The 22723-nt window shown below is 43.6% G+C and overlaps 1 protein-coding gene across 2 annotated transcripts in view; it reads right to left on the bottom strand.

Moving 5' to 3' along the window:
* The window catches only part of LOC140186050 (LIM/homeobox protein Lhx2-like), a 55966-nt gene extending 38832 nt beyond the window's left edge, over window positions 1-17134 (bottom strand). The window contains exons 1-4 of one of the 2 annotated variants that reach the window (XM_072239882.1): window positions 17003-17134; window positions 15440-15642; window positions 12193-12547; window positions 6688-6692 (exon numbers count right to left, since the gene is read on the bottom strand). In XM_072239882.1, coding sequence (XP_072095983.1) covers window positions 6688-6692; window positions 12193-12547; window positions 15440-15642; window positions 17003-17119 — 680 coding nt within the window. In that variant the 5' untranslated portion in view covers window positions 17120-17134. Of the gene's footprint in view, window positions 1-6687; window positions 6693-12188; window positions 12548-15439; window positions 15643-17002 lie in introns of both variants that reach the window. The other variant, XM_072239881.1, reaches the window with a different exon arrangement.
* Between the last annotated feature and the right edge of the window lie 5589 nt (window positions 17135-22723).

Below are 22723 nucleotides of genomic sequence, written 5' to 3'. Positions count from 1 at the left end.
TATCACCTCTCTCTGGTTCCCTTCCTCCTTCCCTTTCTCCCATGGTCCACTCTCCTCTCATTTCAGATTTCTTCTTCAATCCTTCACTTCTTCCACCTATTACCTCCCAGCTTCTTACTTCATCCCTCCTCTCCCATCCGCCAACCTTCCCCCCAAACCTGGTCTCACCTATTGCCTTCTAGCACACACTCCTCACCCTTCCCCACCATCTTACTCTGATTTCCTCCCCCTTCCTTTTCAGTTCTGAATAAAGGTCTTGGCCTGAAATGTCGAATGTTTATTCTTCTCCATAAATGCTGCCGAACTTGCTAAATTCCTCCAGCGTTTTGTGTGTGTTACCCAGGCCATGCTCTTTTCTCCCTGCTGTCATCAGGACGAAGGTACACGCAGGGACACGCAACACCAGGTTCAGGAACAGTTATTACCCCTCAACCATCAGGCTTTTGAACCAAAGGGGATAATTTCACTCAAATTCACTTGTCCCATCACTGAAATGTTCCCACAACCTATGGACTCACTTTCAAGTTCCCATCATCTCACGTTCTCGATATTTATTACTTATTAATTTATCATTATTATTCCTTTTTTGTATTTGCACAGATTGTTGTCTTTTCCACACTGGTTGAACACCCGAGTTGGTGCTGTCTTTGATAGATACTGTTATGGTTGTTATTCTCTTCAAGAAAATGAATCTCCAAGTTGTATATGGTAACATATATCTACATTGATAATAAATTTACATTGAACTTTGAACTTTGAACTCATAGTGACCAATCAACCAACATATCTGCACATTGTTGGGAAGTCGGAAGAAACTAAGGCACCTGGGGAAAACCTGAGGTGGTTCACATGAGTGATCCAGGAAATGAAAGTGTTAACATATCAGGTGCGTTTGATGGCTCTGTTTAAAAGAATTGGGGAGAGGAAATCTCACTGAAACCTATTAAATATTGTCAAGCCTAGATAGAGTGGGTGAGTCTTAACAGAGGGGCATCAATTTAGCACAGAGATGAGGAAGAATTTCTTTAGCCAGAGGGTGGTGGATCTGTGGAATTCATTGTCACAGACAACTGTGCAGGACAAGTCATTGGGTACATTTAAAGCGGAGGTTGATAGATTCTTGATTAGTAAGGGTGTCAACGGTTACAGGGAGAAGGCTGAAGAATGGGGTTGAGAGGGATAATAAGTCAACCATGATGGAGCAGAATCGATGGGCTAAATGGCCTAATTCTGCTCATATGTCTCATGGTCTGAACCCACGCAGTCACTGGGAGAACGTGCAAACTCCACACTGACAGCACCGGAGGGCAGGATTGGATCCGGGTCACTGAAGTTTTCAGCAATGATCTTAATAAGATAAGACACAACAAGAGACTGCAGAGACTGGGATCTGGGTCAACAGACAATCTGCTGAAGGAAATCAAAGTTCAAAGTATATCAATATCAAAGTACATATATGCCACCATACACAACCCTGAGATTCATTTTCTTGTGGGCATACTGAATAAATCTATAGATTTATTGTGCGTATTGAGAATCAGTGGGTTGAGAAATAGATGGATACAGCCCAGTCCACCATTGAGCACATCTACAAGGAGCACTGCCACTAAAAAGCAGCATCCATCATAAGAACCACCACCATCCAGGCCATGCTCTCTTCTCCTTGCAGCCCTCAGGACTCACACCACCAGCTTCAGGAACAGTTATCAACCACAAGGCTCTTGAACCAAAGGGGATAACTTCACTCAACTTTACTTGCCCCACGTTTGAAATGTTACCACAACCTATGGACTCACCTTCACATTGACTTCTCTAACTTCTGCTAATGCCCCACCTCCCCCTCGTACCCCATCTGTTGTTTATTTTTATACACACATTCTTTCTCTCACTCTCCTTTTTCTCCCTCTGTCCCTCTGACTATACCCCTTGCCCATCCTCTGGGTGCCTCCCCCCTTGTCTTTCTCCCTGGGCCTCCTGTCCCTTGATCCTCTCATATCCCTTTTGCCTATCACCCGTCCAGCTCTTGGCTCCATCCTTCCCCCTCCTGTCTTCTCCTATCATTTTGGATCTCCCCCTCCCCCTCCTACTTCCAAATCTCTTACTAGTTCTTCCTTCAGTTAGTCCTGACAAAGGGTCTCGGCCCGAAACATCGACTGTACGTCTTCCTAGAGATGCTGCCTGGCCTGCTGCGTTCACCAGCAACTTTGATGTGTGTGACTCACTTTCAAGGACTTTTTACAACTCACATTCTCAGGACTTTTTTTTGCACAATTATCTTCTTTTGCACATTGGTTGTTTTTTTAGTCTTTTTTATGTAGTTTTTCAAAAACACTATTGTATTTCTTTATTTTCCTGTAAATGCCTACAAGAAAATAAAGGGGCATTATGGTGACATGTAAGTACTTTGATAATAAATTTACTTTGACTTTGAACAGCATGTGTAGGGGGAAAAGAAATGTTGACATTTCAGGTTGAAACTTTTCATCTGGACAGATCCAGGGTGTTAACTACAGCACAGGATCAGTAAAAGCTGCAGAAAGTTACAAACTCAGCCAGCGACATCATGGGCAGTGGCCTCCCAGCATTGAGGACATCATCACAAGGAGATGCCTCAACAAGGCGGCATCCATTATTAAGGACTCCCATTACCCAAGACATGTCCTCTTCTCGTTGCTATCATCAAGGAGACGGTACAGGAGCCTGAAGACAACCACTCATCATTTTTAGGAACAGTTTCTTCCCCTCTGTGATCAGATCTCTGAATGGAAATTGAACCCATGAAGACGACCTTGCTATTCTTAGTCCTCTCTTTTCACACTACTTATTTAATCTATATATATATATATATATATATATATATATTTCTTACTGTCATTGATAGTTTTTTATTATGAATTGTAATGTATTGCTGCCACAAACCAACAAATTGTATGACATATGCTAGTGATATTAACCGATTCTGATGTCAACAATTCCTTTCCTCCCACAGATGCCACTTGCCCCATTGAACACCTCCAGCAGCTTGTTTCATAAGATGTTTCATAAGATGGCATCTATAATGTCCCTTGTATCCAATGTCTTTCAGCTTAACTGTCCCAGAAGTGATCTAATCTGTTATCTTTTATTTCCCAGAGATAATCAAAACTTCTGTAGACAATTCATCTCCAAAAAGGTTTGTCTCTCCTCCTATCCTGAAAAGGTGTTTATTTGGTTTGAATTTCACAAATTTCCAGATTAAAATTAATACTTTTCACCCACAATCTCACAGTTTTATTTTAAAATCCAATGTATAGAACATTACAACACAGTACAGGCCTTTCAGCCCACAATGTTGTGCCAACATTTTAACCTCATACAAGATCAATTCTTCCCTTCCTTCACACACAGCCTCCAGTTTTCTATCACCCATGTGCTTATCTAAGATTTTCTTAAATGCTCCTAATGTATTTGCCTCTGTCACCACCCCGGCAGTGCATTCCACTTTGTGTAAAAAAAATTGATATTCTTATTGTAATTATAATATATTTTATGCATTGCACTATACTGCTGCCGCAAAACAACAGATTTTACAATATATGTCAGTAATAATGAACCTGGTTCTCATTAATTTTATAATTTCTGTGCCTGGTTATGTTCCTTTGTCAATTAATCCTAAAATGTTTTTAAATCAAAGGGAACCAAGCAATAAAACCATCTCCATCAATGCTCCTGATATCCTGGGTTTCCTGCCTTAGTCAGATCCTCTTGCTCATGAAGCCCATTGGAGAAGCTGGAATAATTCCTAAATGTTTCTTGCCATCGTATCTTGCCCCAGTACCAACCAATATATTGAAAAATGTTATTCTTCTGTGTGGAATCTTAAACACAGCACATTGAACATTACAGCACAGTACAGGCCCTTTGACCCAGGATTTTATGCTGACCATTTAACCGAATCTAAGATCAATCTAACCCTTCTCTTCTACATAGCCCTCCATTTTTCTGTCATCTATGAGCCTATCTAAGAGTTTCTTAAATGTCCCTAATGTATCTGCCTCCACCCTGGCAGGGTGTTCCATGTACCCACCACTCTATGTAAAAAACTTTCCCATCACATCCCCCTTACACTTTCCTCCAATCACCTTAAAACGATGCCAGCAGTTGTTGGCGGACACCTCAGGTTCACTGGGTTCCCACATCACCAGGTTCAGGAACAGTTGTTACTCTCCAACCATCAGGCTCCTGAACCGGCAGAGATAACTCCACTCACCACAAATCTGAACTGATTGCACGACCTACAGACTCGCTTTCAAGCACTCTTTACAAATCATGTTCTCAGTGTTATAAACACAAGCGATTCCGCAGACGTTGGAAATCCAGAGGAGCACACAATAGTGTGCTGGAGGAACTCAGCAGGTCAGTCAACATCGATGGGAAGAAACAAGGAATCAATGTTCCAGCCCAAGATCCTTCATCAGGACCTGATGAAGGGTCTCCGGCAAAAATGGCAACTCTTTATTCCTTTCAATAGATGCTGCCTGACCTGCTAAGATCTCAGTAGTATTTATCTTGTACTTGCACAGTTTGTCTTATTTTGCACATTGGTTGTGTGTCAGTCTTTGTCTGTTTATATATAGTTTTTCATAAATTCTATTGCATTTTTTCTGTAAATGCCCACAAGAAGTGAATTTCAAGATTGTATATGATAACTTTGATAATAAATGTTGTTGGAACATTGGGAAAGGAGATGCGTTAAGGGAAATGAGTGGATCAGAAGGAGAGAGAGGGAGCAGGATACCCAAAATGAGAGGATTCAGTGTTCATGTTGCAGATTAATCAGTTAGAATGTGGAGAGCATTCTAACTGGTTGCATCACCGTCTGGTACAGAGGGGCCACTGCTCAGGATCGGGAAAAGCTGCAGAAAGTTGTAAACTCAGCCAGCTCCATCATGGGCACCAGCCTCCCCAGCATCGAGGAAACCTTCGAAATTCAATGCCTAATCAAGGTGGATCTATCATTACGGACGCCCATCACCCAGGACAAGCCCTCTTCTCATTGCTTCCATCAGGGAGGGGGTACAGGAGCCTGAAGGCACACACTCAACACTTCAGGAACAGCTTCTTCCCCTCCGCCACCAGATTTCTGAATGGACAATGAACCCATGAACACTTCTTCACTATTTTTTCCTTTTTTTTTGCAATACTTCTTTAATTTAATTTTAATATACAGTATATATACTTATTGTAATTTATGTATTTTTATTTGTATTGCAATGCACTGCTGCTGCAAAACAATATATTTCTCAACATATGTCAATGATATTAAACCTGATTCTGATCCTGGCTTTTCCCTAGTTTGCATCCGGCCTCACCCTGGCAGTGGAGGAGACTGCTGACAAGTAGGTCAGTGTGGGATTGGGGAAGGGAGTTGAAATGACTTGTAACATGAAGCCATTTTTCTTCTACAACTTCAGATCTGCATTGTACAATTATTTTTTTAAGATTGCAACTCCGAATTGAGTTCGGCACCTCTTACACAGAGCCCTGTTTGGGAAACGTTTTCAAAAATCATTAGGAGTCTTAACTTCTGAAAGACCATTAGGCTATAGGACAAAGGAGCAGAATTAGGCCATTCGGCCCGTCCTGTCTGCTCTGTTATTCCATCATGACTGATTTATTACCCCTCTCAACCCCATTCTCCTCTCTTCTGCCCATAATCTTTGATGTTCTGATTAATCCGTTTTAAATATACACAATGACCTGGCCGCCACTGTCCTCTGAATTCCAGAAATTCACAACCCTGTGTCTAATGAAATAAAACAAATAAATAAAACAAAAGTTTATTTCAGCCTTCCTGCTCATAGGCTGAAAAGTTAGGATTTCCTTTTCTCTCGCTCTACCAAGGGGGAATGGATGTCCTCTGAATCCAGAAATTCACAACCCTGTGTCTAATGAAATAAAACAAATAAATAAAACAAAAGTTTATTTCAGCCTTCCTACTCATAGGCTGAAAAGTTAGGATTTCCTTTTCTCTCGCTCTACCAAGGGGGAATGGATCCCGGTTTTCTCAACGGTGTTTTTTTTAGGGGAAGATTGTCTGGCCTGCCCCATCAACTGCCCAGTGAATAGTTTGCAGGTCCTGCGATTGCCTCCAGGGGGAGATAGTGGTCTAGAATCCGTGTCCGCTTTCATAAACGTAACTAACCTTCCACTAGCAACACTAATGAAGAAAGAAATTAAAGTCTCCGTATTAATTGTAAACTACCGGCTAAATAAAAATCCCAAAATTATAACCCCGTAGCTACCGATCAGGGTTGCACTTCAAACCACCCGCCTCTCCCCACATTAGATATGTCTGTTTATAGAACTCTAATTATATCACACGCGTTGTGAAATTAAACGTGGTCCACTGCACAATGATGCTAAGGTTTAAGGCCTGCATTGGAACAGCGAGGAAGGTGTTTTCTGAGGTGGAGGGGAATTCTTCCGATGTACAGAAGTTCAAAGGGTTAACAGCTCCTGATCGCCACTCATGACCTTGAATTACCGCAATCGTTTTGAAATGATATCTGGAAAGATAACACCAACAGCCTTTGCACATTCCCAATTAAACCCAGAACACTTGTTGAATATAGTCTTGCGCGGGAAAGGGAGCTGTATAACCCGGTTTGTTGCCATTTTCGAATAAATGGTAGAAATTCTTGCTACCCAGACTGCCCACCCTGCAACAAAAGCTAATCTATAAGACTTGTTGTAAGTACTGTATTACCCGCCACCTCGATTTGCCGTCTAAAGGCGATGTTCACACCGCATGTCCAGGTCATAGACCCTCCAATTTGAACAGGTTTTCTGATGTAATCCAATTTTAAGAGAATTCAGAGCCTCCAGGATGATCGCCGTTTAAATTTCCATCTGGATCACCTACTTCAAATTAATTTCCTTGAATTGAATCCGACTACCCAGTGTCAGCTCTATTCAGAGGCTTTGAGGAATAAATGTAAAAACTACAGCGCCAGACACCAACCAGTGACCTAAAGAGACTGTCAAAACAGAGGGTTCCCCCTCTCACTGGAAGCTCGCGATTTTAATAATTACTTCCAAGGGCGGGAAAAAAATCTAAGTGGTAAACATCAAATTTAACTAGGTGCTGGCGAGTAAGAAAATATCAAATCGCCTTTCTTTGTCTTTTGCCTAAAAGCCTTTTGTTGGAAATAGGTTTTTTTCTCTCTCTCCTCTCGCGCGGTGTTAAATTAAACAACTGGTACTCTTCTTTGAGAGAATTGTAGTACGCGTTTTATGTATAACAACAAGGTGTTTAGTGACTGGAATATGTAAATTAGTAGGCAATAGACTTTAATTAGCATAACTGAAGCTAGTGGATGAAGTAATTCATATAATGAGTGAAACATGAATATATTGACAAATTTCCGCTGAGTCCGGGAGAAAACCGCGTTCTGAGAAAGAAAAACCGCAATTTCACGAGGCTGATCGGATTTTAATAGAAGAATCGTTCTAGTTAACCCCCCAGAACCTCTCTATCTATTACCCCGTCACTGCACTGTACTGTAAAACACTTTAAACCACTTTTTATAATGATGTTTACATTGTAAATACATGCATGTATTTATATACGTTTTATTCCATACCCGCACTTTATTTGTTATTCGTTATAAGTTTTCATATAATTCTTTATTCCTTATTCTTTATAATTATCGTATGTTGTTGTTTTTGTTGGCCAACACACCATAGCAAATGTATATGGCGAATAAAGTTGATCCTGGGTCTTACAAGGTCCAAAATAGGTAAAGTTCTGGTCGAAAAATAAGGTTCGACTCAATAAAACTGCGGGGTAAAATAATGGGAATTCACGAGTGTGATTTTAAACTGTTAATGTGCAGTTTCCTACACAATGAGCGGCTCTACAGATGTTTACTTTTAAAAAAAACAGGCGTCGTTCTAAACTCTGGGAGGATTTGGGGAGTTACAGTGACTCGGGGGAACAGTCGATTACATATGTGATTGCTAGAGCCGCTACTTACTGCTGTAAGCTAAATGGTGCCGAACGGGGAAGGAATATGAACATGTGCAAATTCGTCACTTTATGCAAATAAATTTAATCGTTTTCGCAGCTTGCAGGTTGTTAGGGGGAAATTATCATTCCCTATAACGGCTACTTTCAAAATTAAAGAAATAGAAATGCAGGTATCTAAAATAGATAACCTCTCCAATTGTTCTGATCTGTGTTCAGTAATAGCGGCAGTGTTCAACAGCTCTTACAGAGGGAAACGTGTAACTATTGATCAATCATTACACAATTTTGAATCAATTAATTGCCCTTCTTCAAAATGAAATTTAAGCAGTTGTTTGGCATGAATTTAGGGAAGATGTTACAGGGGGGAAAAAAAAGCTTGGTGTGAAGTTTTCTCCGCGCTCGTTGGGAAACCTCGAGGGATTTGTTATATTGCACAGGTGTTCCGCACCGAACCAGACCCTCGTTCCACAACATTTCACTCATTGATGTTACTGGCCACAAACACTGGCTCTGTCCCGGAAAGGCGCCAAAAATGAACCCCCGCCCCCTCCCCTCCCCTCGCCACCCCACTGAAGAGCAGTAAATGGAAGTACAAAAAGAGAAACCCTTAGCAAAGAAAGTCCCGGGATCTCTGACCTGTTTTCCACTTGTCAGTCTCCATTCTTGTCTCAAACCCTCCTCAGAGTCTCCCCACCCCCTCCCAGCTCTCTAAAGGCCCAAGCACGGTGCGGTAAAAGTCTCCAGTAAACTCATGAAATCTCTGAAAGCAAATTGGTGCCTTCTAATGCAACCGCAGCAAAGGTTTCCGTGAAATTGGACCTTATTCTGTCTTGATTTCGGATCTACGTGTTCAAGTGTGCGCTAAAATGTGGATCAGCACTATGGTTTCCAATGTTGTGGTCATAAACAGAGAGAGAGAGAAAAAATCAATTATTTACTAACAACAATTCGCTTTAGGAATCTACGCTAAGGCATCAGCGAGGCTGTGGAACTTGCTGGCGGACATCGTGTATATTTAACTGCTGGGGCAGAGAATACCAGTCGGGTTGAGAGGGGCTGATGTTCCCCATTGTAAAGCTCCTTAGAGAGGATCGGACAGTCCTTCCCGCCAGAACTGACCGTCATCAGTGCGCAGGGCCAGCGCACGGGATCGGAAAAGGCTGCAGAAAGTTGTCAACTCAGCCAGCTCCATCACGGGTACTGTCCACCCCTGCATCCAGGCCATCTCCAAAAGGCGATGTCTCAAAAAGTCCATCATTAAGGACCCCCATCACCTCCTCTCATTGCTACCATCAAGGAGGAGGGACAGGAGCCTAAAGACACCCACTCAGCGTTTCAGGAACAGATCTTGCCCTCTGCCGTCAGATTCCTGAATGGACACTGAACCCGTGTACACTACCTGCCTACTTCTCCTTTTGCTCTGCTTATTTACTTACGTCCGTCCGGGTACTTACTGTAATTTATAGTTTTATTATTGTGTTTTGCAACGTGCTGCTGCCGCAAAACAACAAATTCCACGCCAAATGCCTGTTTTTAAACCCGATTCTAACCAGTTCTCAGAACGCCACACGTGTTTGAACCGTGAAACGCACCTAGTACAACACGAAAACTGACACTGTCAAACACTCGCTCCGTTCCCATCCCGAGTGCCCCTCGGCTTTGGGCAGGTGAATCCTGACTTAACAAATTCTTCAATTTATGATATTTCGTTTTGTTTTCTTCTTTTGAGATCCTCCCACTCCCTTTAACAGAACCCCCGAGAAGTGGGCTGAAGAGTAGCTTCAACCCCGCTGATGTTAGACTATTAAACGCTCCCTTAGTTCGATAAGATAGTCACTTGACCTCACAATATACCCCATCACGGTCTTGCACCTTATTGTCGACCTGCACTGCACCTTCTCTGCATCTAACATTTTATTCCGCATTGTTGTTATTGTTTCCATGGTAACACCTTAAGACTTAGGAGCAGAATGAGGCCATTCGGTCTATCAAGTCTGCTCCGCCGTTTACTCGCGGCTAATCCATTATCCCTCTCAATCCCATTCTCCTGTCATCTCCCCGTAACCTTTGACGCTCTTACTAATCGAGAAACTATCCGCTCGCTGCTGTACTGAACGGATGGACCGCAGAACAAAGTCTCTGACTGTATCTCGGTATTTGTGACAATAATAAACCAATTTAACATTTCCCTACATACAATTTAACCTCAGGTTTCGATGCGTCTTGCTAAAATAGTCTGCCGTGGTTCGGAGTGGCGCTGATGTGGCATTATACCTCTCCTGATCCCTATTCACCAGAAGAAAACGCCGCGCACCCCCCCCCCCCGCCACAAAGTTGGACAGGGTTTGGGGGTTTGGGGTTGTTTTGTACTTTATCCGGGAACGGGACAAATGAACTCCCGCTGACTTTGCTCTCCAATATCAAAAGAACTCCCGGCAGGTGGGAACCCAGGTGATCCTCCTCAAACTCTTCCGCCTGTGGAGGCCAAGTCAGCGGGTATACTTAAAGCGGTGGTTCAAAGGTTCTTGATTTGTCATGGCGTCAAAAGTTACTGGGAGAAGGCAGGAGAATGGGCTAGAGAGGGATAGTAACTCAGCCCTAATCGAATGGCCAAGCAGATTCGATGAGCAGAATGGCTTAATTCTCCCCTAAATATTAAGTTCTTATGGACTATGAGAGGCAGCTAGAGGGAGTGAGATGGAAAACGCGTCCCACATCACTCCCAGTGCGCCCTACACCACCCACACAGAACCCGTCTTCCAAATCAATCGCCTCCTTCATCAACACACATAAAAGTTGCTGGTGAACGCAGCAGGTCAGGCAGCATCTCTAGGAAGAGGTGCAGTCGACGTTTCAGGCCGAGACCCTTCGTCAGGACCAGCAACTTTTATGCGTTGCTTGAATTTCCAGCATCTGCAGAATTCCTGTTGTTTGCTTCCTTCATCAATACGTCCCTCCCCCTCCACTCTCGCCCCCTCATCGTTTTGTCTCAGTATGAGTCCTGAAGTTACTATGTGTTTTGCAAAGTGGTTGAAACAATTTGCAAACTGTCTTCAGGACGGTTCCCAGAACGTCACTGGAGAGTCGGGCCTGAACTGAGAGAGTGTCTCTTTAAGAATATTGACGTGTAAAAATAGCTCAGTAAACAGGAGGTGAAAGGTCGCTCCTGAAAGCTGGAAAGCACAAAACCCTAACATATGCACGTACACACACACACACACACACACACACACACACACACACACACACACACACACAAACACAATCACACATAAACACTCTCCTCCCCTCTTTCTCTCTCACACACATACACACATCTACACACACTACAACCATACACACACTTAATACACAAACACGATCTCCCTCTCTCTCTCTCACACGCACACACGTGGGAGGGAATCCTGGGTCGAGACCAGCGGCTCCCAGGAACTACAGACAGCACCCTGTTTCTCATAAGCAACTTTACCCGAAGCTTAGGCGCCTCTTGGTAAAACAGCCTGCCGTGGTAAGGGGTGGGGTGATGTGGGACCATATCTCTTCTATTCCCTTTCCCCAGAGGAAAAGGCTGTTGCCCCACTACAATATTGGGGCATTTTTCTTCTGTGCTTGAACAGTACCACCTCACTCAGTATGTGATCATGAAGGGTATAGATTGGCTTCTACCACTGAGGTTAGGTGAGACTAGAACCAGAGGTCATGAGTTCACGGTGAAAGATGAAATGTTTAAGATGAACCTGAGGGGAAACTTCTTCTCAGAGGGTGGTGATAATGTTGAGCGAGCTTCCAGCGGGAGTGTAAATGCGGGTACGATTTCAACTTGTAAGAAAGATTTTAGATAGCCACACAGATGTGGAGTGGAGGACTAAGGTCCGAGTGCGGGTCGAGGTGACTAGGCAGAATAATGGTTTGGAGCGGACTAGACGGGCAGAATGGCCTGTTTCTGTGCTTTAATGTTCTACGACTTCTAAGTCTCGGACTTAGTTACCAACCACGGGTGCCTCGAAATTACAACCACTTGCCATGGAGTATACCGAACACAGGGACAAAAGTATTGGTATTCTGACATGGGTCTACCTCCATTCTCTGTTGTAGAAGTGGGCACTGCTTTCCCATCTGGCTCACATTCTCACCAATTGTTATAACCAGCCCAGACAGAGTAGTGCGAGGTTCCTACCTGCGTTGTAAGCCGCCAAGTCAGCTCCGGGCCCCGGGCTCTTCCTCTTGCGAGGCCGACCCTTCTGCACTGTGTTCATGCCGTTGTAGAAGGGTAACCCCAGAGTGCCGCCGCTCTTGGAGCCCACGTCCGCGTGGTTGAAGTGCGCCTGAAAATCGCCCTGAATCAGTGTCTCGAAGTGCACCCTGCAGTACACCAGACTGTCCTTCATGCCGAAGTGATCTCCGGTCGCCAGCATTTTGTTGCAGGTGGTACATATGAAACAGTTCAAATGATAGACCAAATCCCTGGCTCTCATCACCATCTCCGACGCTGAGATCCCCAGGTGACATCTGGCGCACCTTTGTACGGAGAATCTCCTGCGGGGAGTGCGAAGGGAAACGTTATGTATAAAACCTGTTGGTGTCTTATGTCAATTGTTCTTAAATTAGTTTAACGCTTCGTCCATGGTGTGGAACATCATTAAAATCAAGAACCAAGGTGTTGTTGTCTAAAGTGTATGCCTCAAACCACAGGTATACCACAGACAGGTAGACACCTATACAACACACACACACACACACACACACACACACACACACAAAGACTGGAATATATATACCTGTACACACACTGATAGACCAGCACTCATAAACATAGACACTTACACAGATACACACAAAACCAATCAATCAGACGTACTCTGTCTATATCTCTCCCTCATGCACAAACACACACTTACACGAATACACACATATACAGGTAGATACACACACACACACACACACACACACCAAACCAATCACTAACAGTTTTCCTAAGTCTGTCTTTATCTCTCTCACACTTTCCCTTCTCTCTCGCGTACATAGACACTTACACAAATACCCACATACACACAACTGTCAGCACACATACACAGATACAGACCCCAATCTCACAGACGCACCAGCTGTGTTTCTAAGACTCTGTCTTTAATTCGCTCACCCCCAACACACACACACACACACACACACCTCTACTCTTAACCATAAGCATTCACACGAACAACGCACTAAAGCACATTCCCCCCTCCAGCAACGGTCGGGGTTTGTAGAAAGGGTTTTTGGTTTTGGCCAGGACTTAAGAGTTTGGGGGTTTGTCAGTACCGGTCATATTTCCAACAATATATCAAGAAAATGACTAAACCCTACTTTCAAAACGTCCCATCTCCCTGAAATGTCATTTTAAGAATCCTACACACTCTTCGTTGGACCCGACGTGAAGTTGCAGGTCTCCTATAGAATACTGCCCGTCCCCGCTGTAAAGATTGTCAACCCCAGCTTCGCAGCGGCGCCTGACAAAGTCCATCTCCTTTTCTATTGAATGAGATTTGTCTTAACTTTAGAAATATTATACCTTTTATGGCCACAGTTCCACGCAGAAGGGCAAACGGTTCGTTTTTACAGCAGGGGGGCTATTTCGGGAAGGATTCCCACCTCCCTGAAACTGAAGGTTTAAAACTTGGTGTTGGACACTGGTTAATGGGTGAGCTCCATTGAAACCGCCACCCTTCCGCCTTCGTTCATCAAACTGAGTGAGGGAGTTTAACAGCTGGAAATATAATGTGCAAAACAATTCCTGAGACTCCAAGATATCCCACACATTTTAGCAACCCCTCCCATCCGAAAAATTATGATAATTCGTTGGCGTCCCCTGCACTTGTTCCCACATATTCCACTTGGAAATGACTTCTCCGTTAAATAGCTTCTCTGAGCGTAACTGGCTGATGTTTCGCCTGCTCTGGAGCACGCGAACCGAAATAAATATTCGTGTTATATTTCGGTCCGTTTGCCTTAAAGTGTGTTGCGGGTCTTAAATTAGAAAATCGTTGGATAAATTTGACGCTGCATGATTTAAAACATTAACTATTTAAATGTCCCTTGTAAATATAAGAGTGCTCTGCAGAAATACCTTACAGACCAAGTTGAGAGAAGGCGTGAAATCTCCACTAACCAGCTCAGTTCTGTAGAGCTGCAGAATCTTATTACTAGCAGAATCCTGTTTTAAACCTTCACTTAATTCGCGCCGAATGCGGATTAAGGGATCATTTTTTCCGTCGTTGTAAGCATTTCAAAGGTTTGCAAAGGGTTTTTTTTCCTCTCTCGCTATCAATGCGAGATAGAATCACCGTCTCGCGGCCTTGCAATAAAACACGGCAAATGTGCCTTCCCAAAATACAAAAATAAACATGATTAACTCGTAGTAACCTCCCCTATGTGAAAGTTCCCGAGCTTGTTCATGCCCAGTAACCACACGGTTGGCTGAAAGCAATATCAAAAAGGTAAAAAGTCTAGATCTTTCCGGTACCGAACGGCCTATATTTGCCCCATATCAAATTCACAAGTCCGTTTAGTCAAAATCAGAATTAGCATTAGTATCACAGGCATATGTCGTGAAATTTGTTGTTTTATGTATTGCACTGTACTGCTGCAGCAAAATAACAAATTTCACCACATATGCCGGTGATAATAAACCTGATTCTGATTCGGATTAATTCCACAGCCAAGACCCCGATGACTCGTGGCAGAAACACCGCTTTCGCCGGATACAGTGGGAACACACCGTGCCCTGCCGGGTTATCGTAACTGCTGGATGTCATTCATTCCGTTATATTTAACTGCAAGAATTGCTGTCGCTGGTATTAAATTTTATTTAACACAGTTAGAACACAATTAAACTTAATTAGAGTATTAACACAAGCCTCGTTTTATTGTTTCTATTGTGGTCTACTTACGGCGTGACAAGAGCTAATGTGATTTTATTTATACACCGTCCCTCCAGTAACTGGTTTCAAACAACTTCGACTATCGCAAAAACAATTTAATTGCTTGTTTGAATTTAATATTCCATTTTTGATCATAGACAGATAATCATCTCACTGTTTTCACACTAAACCTCTAGCCCTTTGACAGGGCAACAGCAAAAAAGTATCTAAGTATCTGATAGAATTAAAGCATTTGCTTATCAAGGAAAAGGCATTCTCATGTCATCTGCCCGAGTGTGGTATCTATTCCGAAGTACTTTGTGTAAAAAAAAAGAAAGTCTTTAACTGACGCACAGTGATTCAGACAATAACGTTCAACGCTAATTATGGCTATATCAATCCAAGTTTGACCATCCCGACTAATTAAGTGGAAATTCGCGTCTTCTCTCTTGCAGTGCGTTGGCCCCCGTGTCGCTGCAGGCTGGGACTGGCGTGTTGGCTGAGATTTTAACATTGTGTTTTAAAGTACCTGTAATAATCTTCCTTGCAGTAGATGCTGCCGTCCTTGGCGAAGCAGGTCAGCTCGGACTCCAGGGCCAGCTTACACTCGCAGCACTGCAGGCAGCGCATATGCCACTGCTTGTCCACGGCGAGGAGGTAGTAGCGATCGGAGATCTTGCCCCCGCAGCCGGCGCAGAGAGCGGGCCGGTCGCCGCTAAGAGACGGCATAGTCTGGAAAACAGAAGCGATTACCCCGTCAGCGTCCACTCTACCACGCCCCAGAAATAGCGATAGATATATATACACCTTGTCAGCCGGGGCAAAGCTCACACCATATATATTTCAAACACGGATTCTGATCTGAATATTGCACTACAGCGTTGTACTTTTGATATATTACATACACGCTACTATGGTTATTATAGATGCTGTCCTGTTTAATTCCTGACTTCGACTAAATTACGTGGTTAACAAGAACTTGGTCGCTGCTGAAGCGGCTCTTTTTGTCCTGTTATCTTACGAATTCTTGCAAGCCTTCAAAGTAACTGCGGGCTAACAGCCTCATCACACAGAATCTTTTTGCTGCTTCTATCCGCCACCACGACCACGGTTTAAAACACCTCATCTCCACTTTAATGCAAATATTCCTGCTAACAATTTCGCTCAATACAAAAGGGCGCCTTCATTTCCACAAACACATATCACTGATCCTTTGCCAAACTATTAATCACATTCTGTTTCAAAAACTGTCAGGTTTAAAGTCCCTGTTTATATGACAAGTTTTATTATTTATGAACACAGGCCTACCGTTATTTTGCAATCCCATTGAAACATCTCTTTGAGGATAATACTTTGGAACTGAATGCCAGCGATTTGAAATAACACCATCTTAAAAAAAACATCGGTTCCTTTCGAGAAAATCATTGTAAACGTTTTAACGTCATTCGATTGGTATATTTGCGGGGTTTATTTTTGTAGCAATCCCCTCTTATATTCATTTGCTCCACAACTTATTCCAGGCGACTTCTCCCAGAACAGCCGAACCTTTGCGCCCGTGTTAGCAATTTCTTACCGTCTGTTTAATCCGTGCGCGGTCATGTCTCTTTCAATTTGAAAATAAAGTTGCTCAGACAACGAAATCGAGTCGCCCCTAATTTTTCTTAATTTTTTTTGTTGTTTGCCGGGAGAAATTTTAAGACTAAACACAAGCGGCAGAGCCCAGTCTATCATGCGGAACATATCCGACCTGCTCGTGGGCAGGGTCCTACACATTGTCTGCCTTTCCCCAAAGTTTTGATTTCACAAGCGCAGGCATCTTCCTTTAAAAATCTGATTAATGATAACGTTTGATTAAAGTCTTCCATCTGATGGGTACTCCGGAAGACATCAGTCACCCGCCACCAGGACCCAGTCTGTGATACTCAGATTCAACGCAGTCGCTCTAGCATCCGGTTAAAAAGATTATAGTAAGAAAAATAATTTTAAAAATAACTTACTTCGTTAGGCGTGGGTGCATAAAACGATTTTGTTTTAAATAACAATTGCCCAATCCCAGCACAGTCCTTAGAATAGTTAAACCCGTGGTGCCTACCGTTTCTTTTTCCCCCATCTCTATCCCCGCACTGTTGGCTGGCTCCATCTTCGACCGTCTTTCCATCTCCTCTATAACTCCCTGCATCTCACCCCCCGAGATTCCGTGGAAAAGCATCGCTGAGCGGCGGAAATTACACGTGTCTTGCTCAGACTTCGAACTCAGAACTTCCATAAGCCGGAGACTTAAGCCATGCATTTATACGCGGATATGCCCAAATCTCTCTCGCTCTCTCTCTCAGCAACAGAAACAAAAGCGAGGTCAGACCACAGGACTGGTCTTTAAAAAAAATAAGAAAATAAAAAAAAATCACGTCACTTGCAACTTTTTGTTTAGTGGGGAAGGTACCCCGCTCCTTTTAAATAGCTCGCATCAAGATGTACAAAGGCTTGATCACAGAGGGAAAAAAATACAGGTTATTTTTTTACAATGTCTGATCTCGATGCAAAAAGCTGCAGACTTGATGGCTTGTTGTTTTTAGTAAGTTACTCTTGTGCAAAGCGAAGTCTTGTGTGAGTAATTGGGGAGGAGGGGTTAGTTCTGAATTTGGTGTAATCCTTTAACGCCGCTCTGTTGCTCCCGGTTTTCTCTCCGTGATTGACAGCAGCGGCCATCGCCGACTCCGCGCCTTTTCTACCGGGACGACACGTCACCGCCCCCCGCCTGCGCCCATTGGCTGTCTCCGCACCACCGCCTTCCTATTATAGCAACGCGTGCTGGGGGCTTTCAAATTTAAAGGGAGACTGCATGGAAAACTAACATTTTTAAAAGTTCAACGATTTTTCCCTTAAAGACGCAGAATCCTAATTAGTTTGCCCCATTAAGTCAATCGCAAACCTACCCACACGCGTTCGGGTCATTGCAATAATTACCCTGACTAACTAGAAAGTACTGGTTTGCAAAGAAGCCTCTGCTTCAGGATGTAAGGCAGGGCTTCGGACTAAAGAGAAGAAAACGAGTTGGCAGCGAAGCCCCGAACTATGGACTCCCGTGATATCCAAAATTTAAACACTATATGCGGCGACGAAATGAGGTTTAACCAAAACTTTACAATCCTGAATTGTATTGAACTGGAATGGGATTTGTGGATTGGGCGGGAAGAGGCGTGACCCCAAATGAGAACAGTCAAAGTTTGGCTTTGCATTTCTGCCCTTTCCCATACACACCAAGCACCGCCAGCCCAGTTTGATTCCCCTGATTGAATGAATGTCTAAGCAGCAGTCCTTACAAAGGGTAAATATTCACCATTGAAATTTTATCTCTTTTTTTAAACAGGTCTTTATGTCAGTACATCTTGGAGAAATGCAGAAAGAAGTTCATTTTCCACTGGTAATGCCCAAAGTTTGTAAGATTGCCGGGGATCGAGTATCAAATAACCCCAACTTTATTCCAAAACGTCCCAGGTACCTGACCAATCCCCGTGTCAATGAATGATGCAACTTCAGGAGATTTTCAATCTCTATACTTGGCAGCAATTAAAATAGTGTTCGAAATGTGTTTGTTTGCAGACGACTTTTGTTCATTAATATCGATTTATTATTGGTTGTGAGAAAGATAACGGGCTGCACTAAATGTTGCAGACTGCCCACCACACTGGTGTCCTATACGGTGAAAGGTACTCATTAATTGTTCGGTTTTTATATGCTGAATTCGATTTGTTTTATCGGAGAACAACGATGGTCAGAGTCAGTTGTCAAATTGCATATCTGTAAGCAGAGAGACTGCATACAAAGATAACCGCTTGGACCCGCTCGGCAGCATAGAGCTCCAAGTCGGGGCGAAAACACCCAAGAGACGGAATTCGCCTCTGGCAGAGGATTGTCTTGCTCGCCTGGGCTGCGATAAACGCGGGTCGCGAATGATCCGTGGCACAGAGGTTTTTGATAGTCACTGATACTTTGGCCTAGTCAGTCACTTGGCTTCACGCAAGGACGAAGGCCAGCTGTCCACAATCAAACTATACAAGTAGATATAATATTGTTTGGAGAAGGGAGAATGGGCAAAACGTTGTTAATATATATATACAAATATACTGTATACACACATGTATACATATACGCACACCTATATATATAGGCCAAGCGTTCTTTATATATATATATATATATATATATATATATCGCGCGTGCGCGTGTGTGTATGAAGGAGTTATTTATATATATATATAGGAAAGTACCACAAGTATTATCGTACAAGTCTTCAGATTGTGATTGTTTAACCCCAGAGGCTGGTAGTGTAGATATGAACACGGATACGCCGCTTGTTGGTTAACATACAGCTCCTTAACAATCAGTACATGTATATTGTGTTTGTGTGAGGAGGGAAGATCGTTGTTTGGCTGAATGTTCAGCAATTTACATTACAGAGCACATAAATAAAACGCATTCTATTTACAACAATCCCGCGATTACTATCCTGCCCCTCCCAGTGATGTTTGTTTTACTGCGGGCGGTGTTGATAATGCCCAGCCCCGCTCAGTTATGGGCGAGGACAAACTCTGAAAACAAAACCCGTTACCAAATACAACGGGACCTCTCTCAGGTTACAGTCGCGCTGTTGACAATCCCCAAACTGGCATTCTCAATATTATTCACAGTAGAACACCGGGGAAAGTTGACAGATAAGGCAGAAGATTACTCCTCTCAATTGGTTGGCCGTAACAAGATTAATAAACTGAAGCGTTGCGTCTTTAATTTAACTCTACATAAACTGGAGGTGTGAATGAGCGTTCGCCATTGGTGGGGACCGCATATTGCAAACGTGAAATGCAAATAGCCCAAGTGCACAGCGTAGATGGTGTACCGGGGGTAATATAATGCACAGTCTATTTGTCTGTAAATACACTACAAAGTTGTTAACGCATGTTTGAACAATCTAAAAATAAACAGGTTGCTTTTCTACTTACTTGTGCTTCCGTTGCAAACCATTTTTGACAAGAAGAAGGTTTATTTCCCTGCAAGTGACTAAGGGCGGCAGAGGGGGTGCGTTGAAACCGTCGCAGGAGTGATCTGAGGCAAATGAGCGTGGCGCGCTTTCGACAGTTGCGAGCTCTTCCTCCCTCCCCTTACCCACCTTGTGAAGTACATCCTGGTCTAGATATCATGTCGGGAAACAACCTCTCCGCAATATCAGTTTTAGTAGCGTCTAACAGCGGTATGAGCCGTATACAGTACTGTGTTCCCCATAACAGTCAAGATATTGTATCCTGAGGTTACTGATGAATGAACCAAGTTATTGGACGAGTGCCATGTTATCATTAAATCCCCAGAACGTGGATGCCAGGCGTGACGTCTGATTTTTTTTTCTCTCTGGATTGCAATTAAAATAATTCCTATTGGAATATTTTCACGGCATGCATTTGAAATATAGCTGTAAGGGCGAGCCTTTAAGCGGAACGTAGGTGGCTGGGTGCTGGGAGCCTCGAATAATACGAACTACAAGATTGCCTTAGAAAGCAGGATTAATCCTGTTAGTCTCGGGGGCGCACGGTGCCCAATCAGAACAAGATTAAACTTGAAAATCAAGGCATTCTGCACCGGTCACAAAGGAGTCGGCGGCACCATGAATCCAGATGCAATTCACCGGAGCCACTCCTAACGCGCAGTCAGAAAGATAGGGTCTTCGTTAGGGGCATCAAAGGGTACCGGGAGAAGGCAAGAGAATGGGGTCGAGAGGGACAATAAATCAGCCATGATAGAATGGCGGAGCAGCCTCGATGGGCCGAGTGGCCTAATTTGGCTCTTAAATCTTATGTTCTTCTGGTGTTTTATATAAAGTATACGTCCAGTTACCCTCCATATCGCATTTGCTTCTGCAGTTTACAAGGTTGGGTGGGATCCACGTGTATAGGTAGGCCTTGGCAGTTTTGCCACGTTTCAGTGGAGGGTGGGGGGGATTATTACACATTTCTCCCAATACTGTGGAAAATAAATCTTTATAACTTTAATACCTGTAACTTTATTTTGTCACGTGTGTGACATGTACGTTCTACCTACTTCTGGAAAGCACCGACTTAAATGAGACTCGGTTCCTCAGATTTAAATAAAATAGGGAAGGGGGGCGGTCGATAAAGACATTGTTATCTCCACGCTCAGGAAATGCTACTGATATCACAGATAGTGTCTCCTGCGCCGGGTAAGAGTTGATAGGTGAATTGAATGGCTGACTGCAGCGGCCGCGTGCAACCTCAGCAACAACACGTCACCTTCCTCGCTGCCATCTGTTAGCGGCGGCTCCCCACACCAACACACAAAGGTACCAGCAGCCAGCAGCCGTGACTAACTCCAAACAATAAAACTCCAGGCGCAGACTGCTTAATCTACGTGACCGAGCTCCGCTCTGATAAATGACAGGTTGTAATCTAGATACTGTGATCCAGCAAATCTCTTGATATTATTAAGCGACTGAACCAGCACCATATTACTCTTCACTTAAATGATTTTATCTGAATTTAAAATTCAAGTACTTAATTTGATATAAATTGAACTGCGAATTAAAACCTGTAATTGCTCTAGGCGCTTAATATATTGCTTGATGGTGGCTTTATATCTTCATACACAGTGATTGACAAGGTATAATTAATCATCGTTATTTCTGCTGTAAGTATGGGTTTATTTTGTAACCCTCATCAGTAATTTTCTCGAGTGCAATAATCCACCATTTTATTTCCACGTGGTATTTTTTTCCAATTGAAAATACGAGATATTAGATTAAATTACATGTAATGTGCTTATTCTAATGATTTAACAGCGCGTTGATGTCAAACTGTGATCACTTGAAGCCTCCGTCGACTGCGTGCGGGCCCGTTGCTCTAAGTCCCCTTCAGCTGTGGATGAGCTGTTTCATGCCGACGCGATTTGCTTTGCTGAAGATTGGCTGTTTCTTTTTCTAAGGAAAAAAAAATCTGATTATAACATCTAATAACAGTGGGACCTAGGGTGGTGGCGGGGGTGGGGGGAACTTCTTCACTCAGAGAGTGATGGGAGTGTGGAACGAGCTGCCAGCGGAAGAGGTGGCTTCGGATTGGATGTCAACATTTAAGAGAAGTTTGAATAGGTATATGGATGAGAGGGGAATGGAGGGTTATGGTCGGGGTGCAGGTCGATGGGTCTAGGCAGATTGATAGCTCGGCATGGACTAGATGAGACGAAGGGCCTGTTTCTGTGCTGTACTGTTCTTTGACAGTGAGCTGAAGTTTATATGGATGTAAAAGCACGGGGGAATAGGGGAAGGAACTGTCAACACTTAAAGACATAGGAGGGCAAGATTTCAGTGTTGTCAACAGTAAGTCGATTTGTCTGCTAAACGGCCAAACTTCAATAACATGATAATGTCATAGAAACATCCCGAGGTACATCAGCAACGTTTCATTCACTGTCCCCATTGCTTAAAATAATTGCAGAGGTGGGCGCTGAAGCAGAGTCTTTCTTTTACAAAACCCCGAGGCCTGTTACCTTCACGCGGGCCCTGACCGCCGCTGTAACTCCCACCCCTCCCGTACTGTCCCGTCTCCAGTGCTAAGACGCCGCGCAGTCTGTCAGCAGGAGGCGCTGCCGAGCATGGACCGAGGGTGCGCCCAGCCGGCTGAACCAGACCTTGTTCACCTCGTTCATCCGGCAATGTTACAATCGGAGATGTTACAATCCCCTCGGAAAGTCTCAAATCGAATGTAGGTTTCTGTAAGCGTTTGATCCCAGAGAGAGAGAGAGAGAGAGAGAGAGA

This window comes from Mobula birostris, chromosome 22, assembly GCF_030028105.1.
Source record: "Mobula birostris isolate sMobBir1 chromosome 22, sMobBir1.hap1, whole genome shotgun sequence".
Lineage (NCBI taxonomy): Eukaryota > Metazoa > Chordata > Chondrichthyes > Myliobatiformes > Myliobatidae > Mobula > Mobula birostris.
Note: the sequence above shows the minus strand (reverse complement) of the source record. Positions and strands in the feature narration are given on the sequence as shown.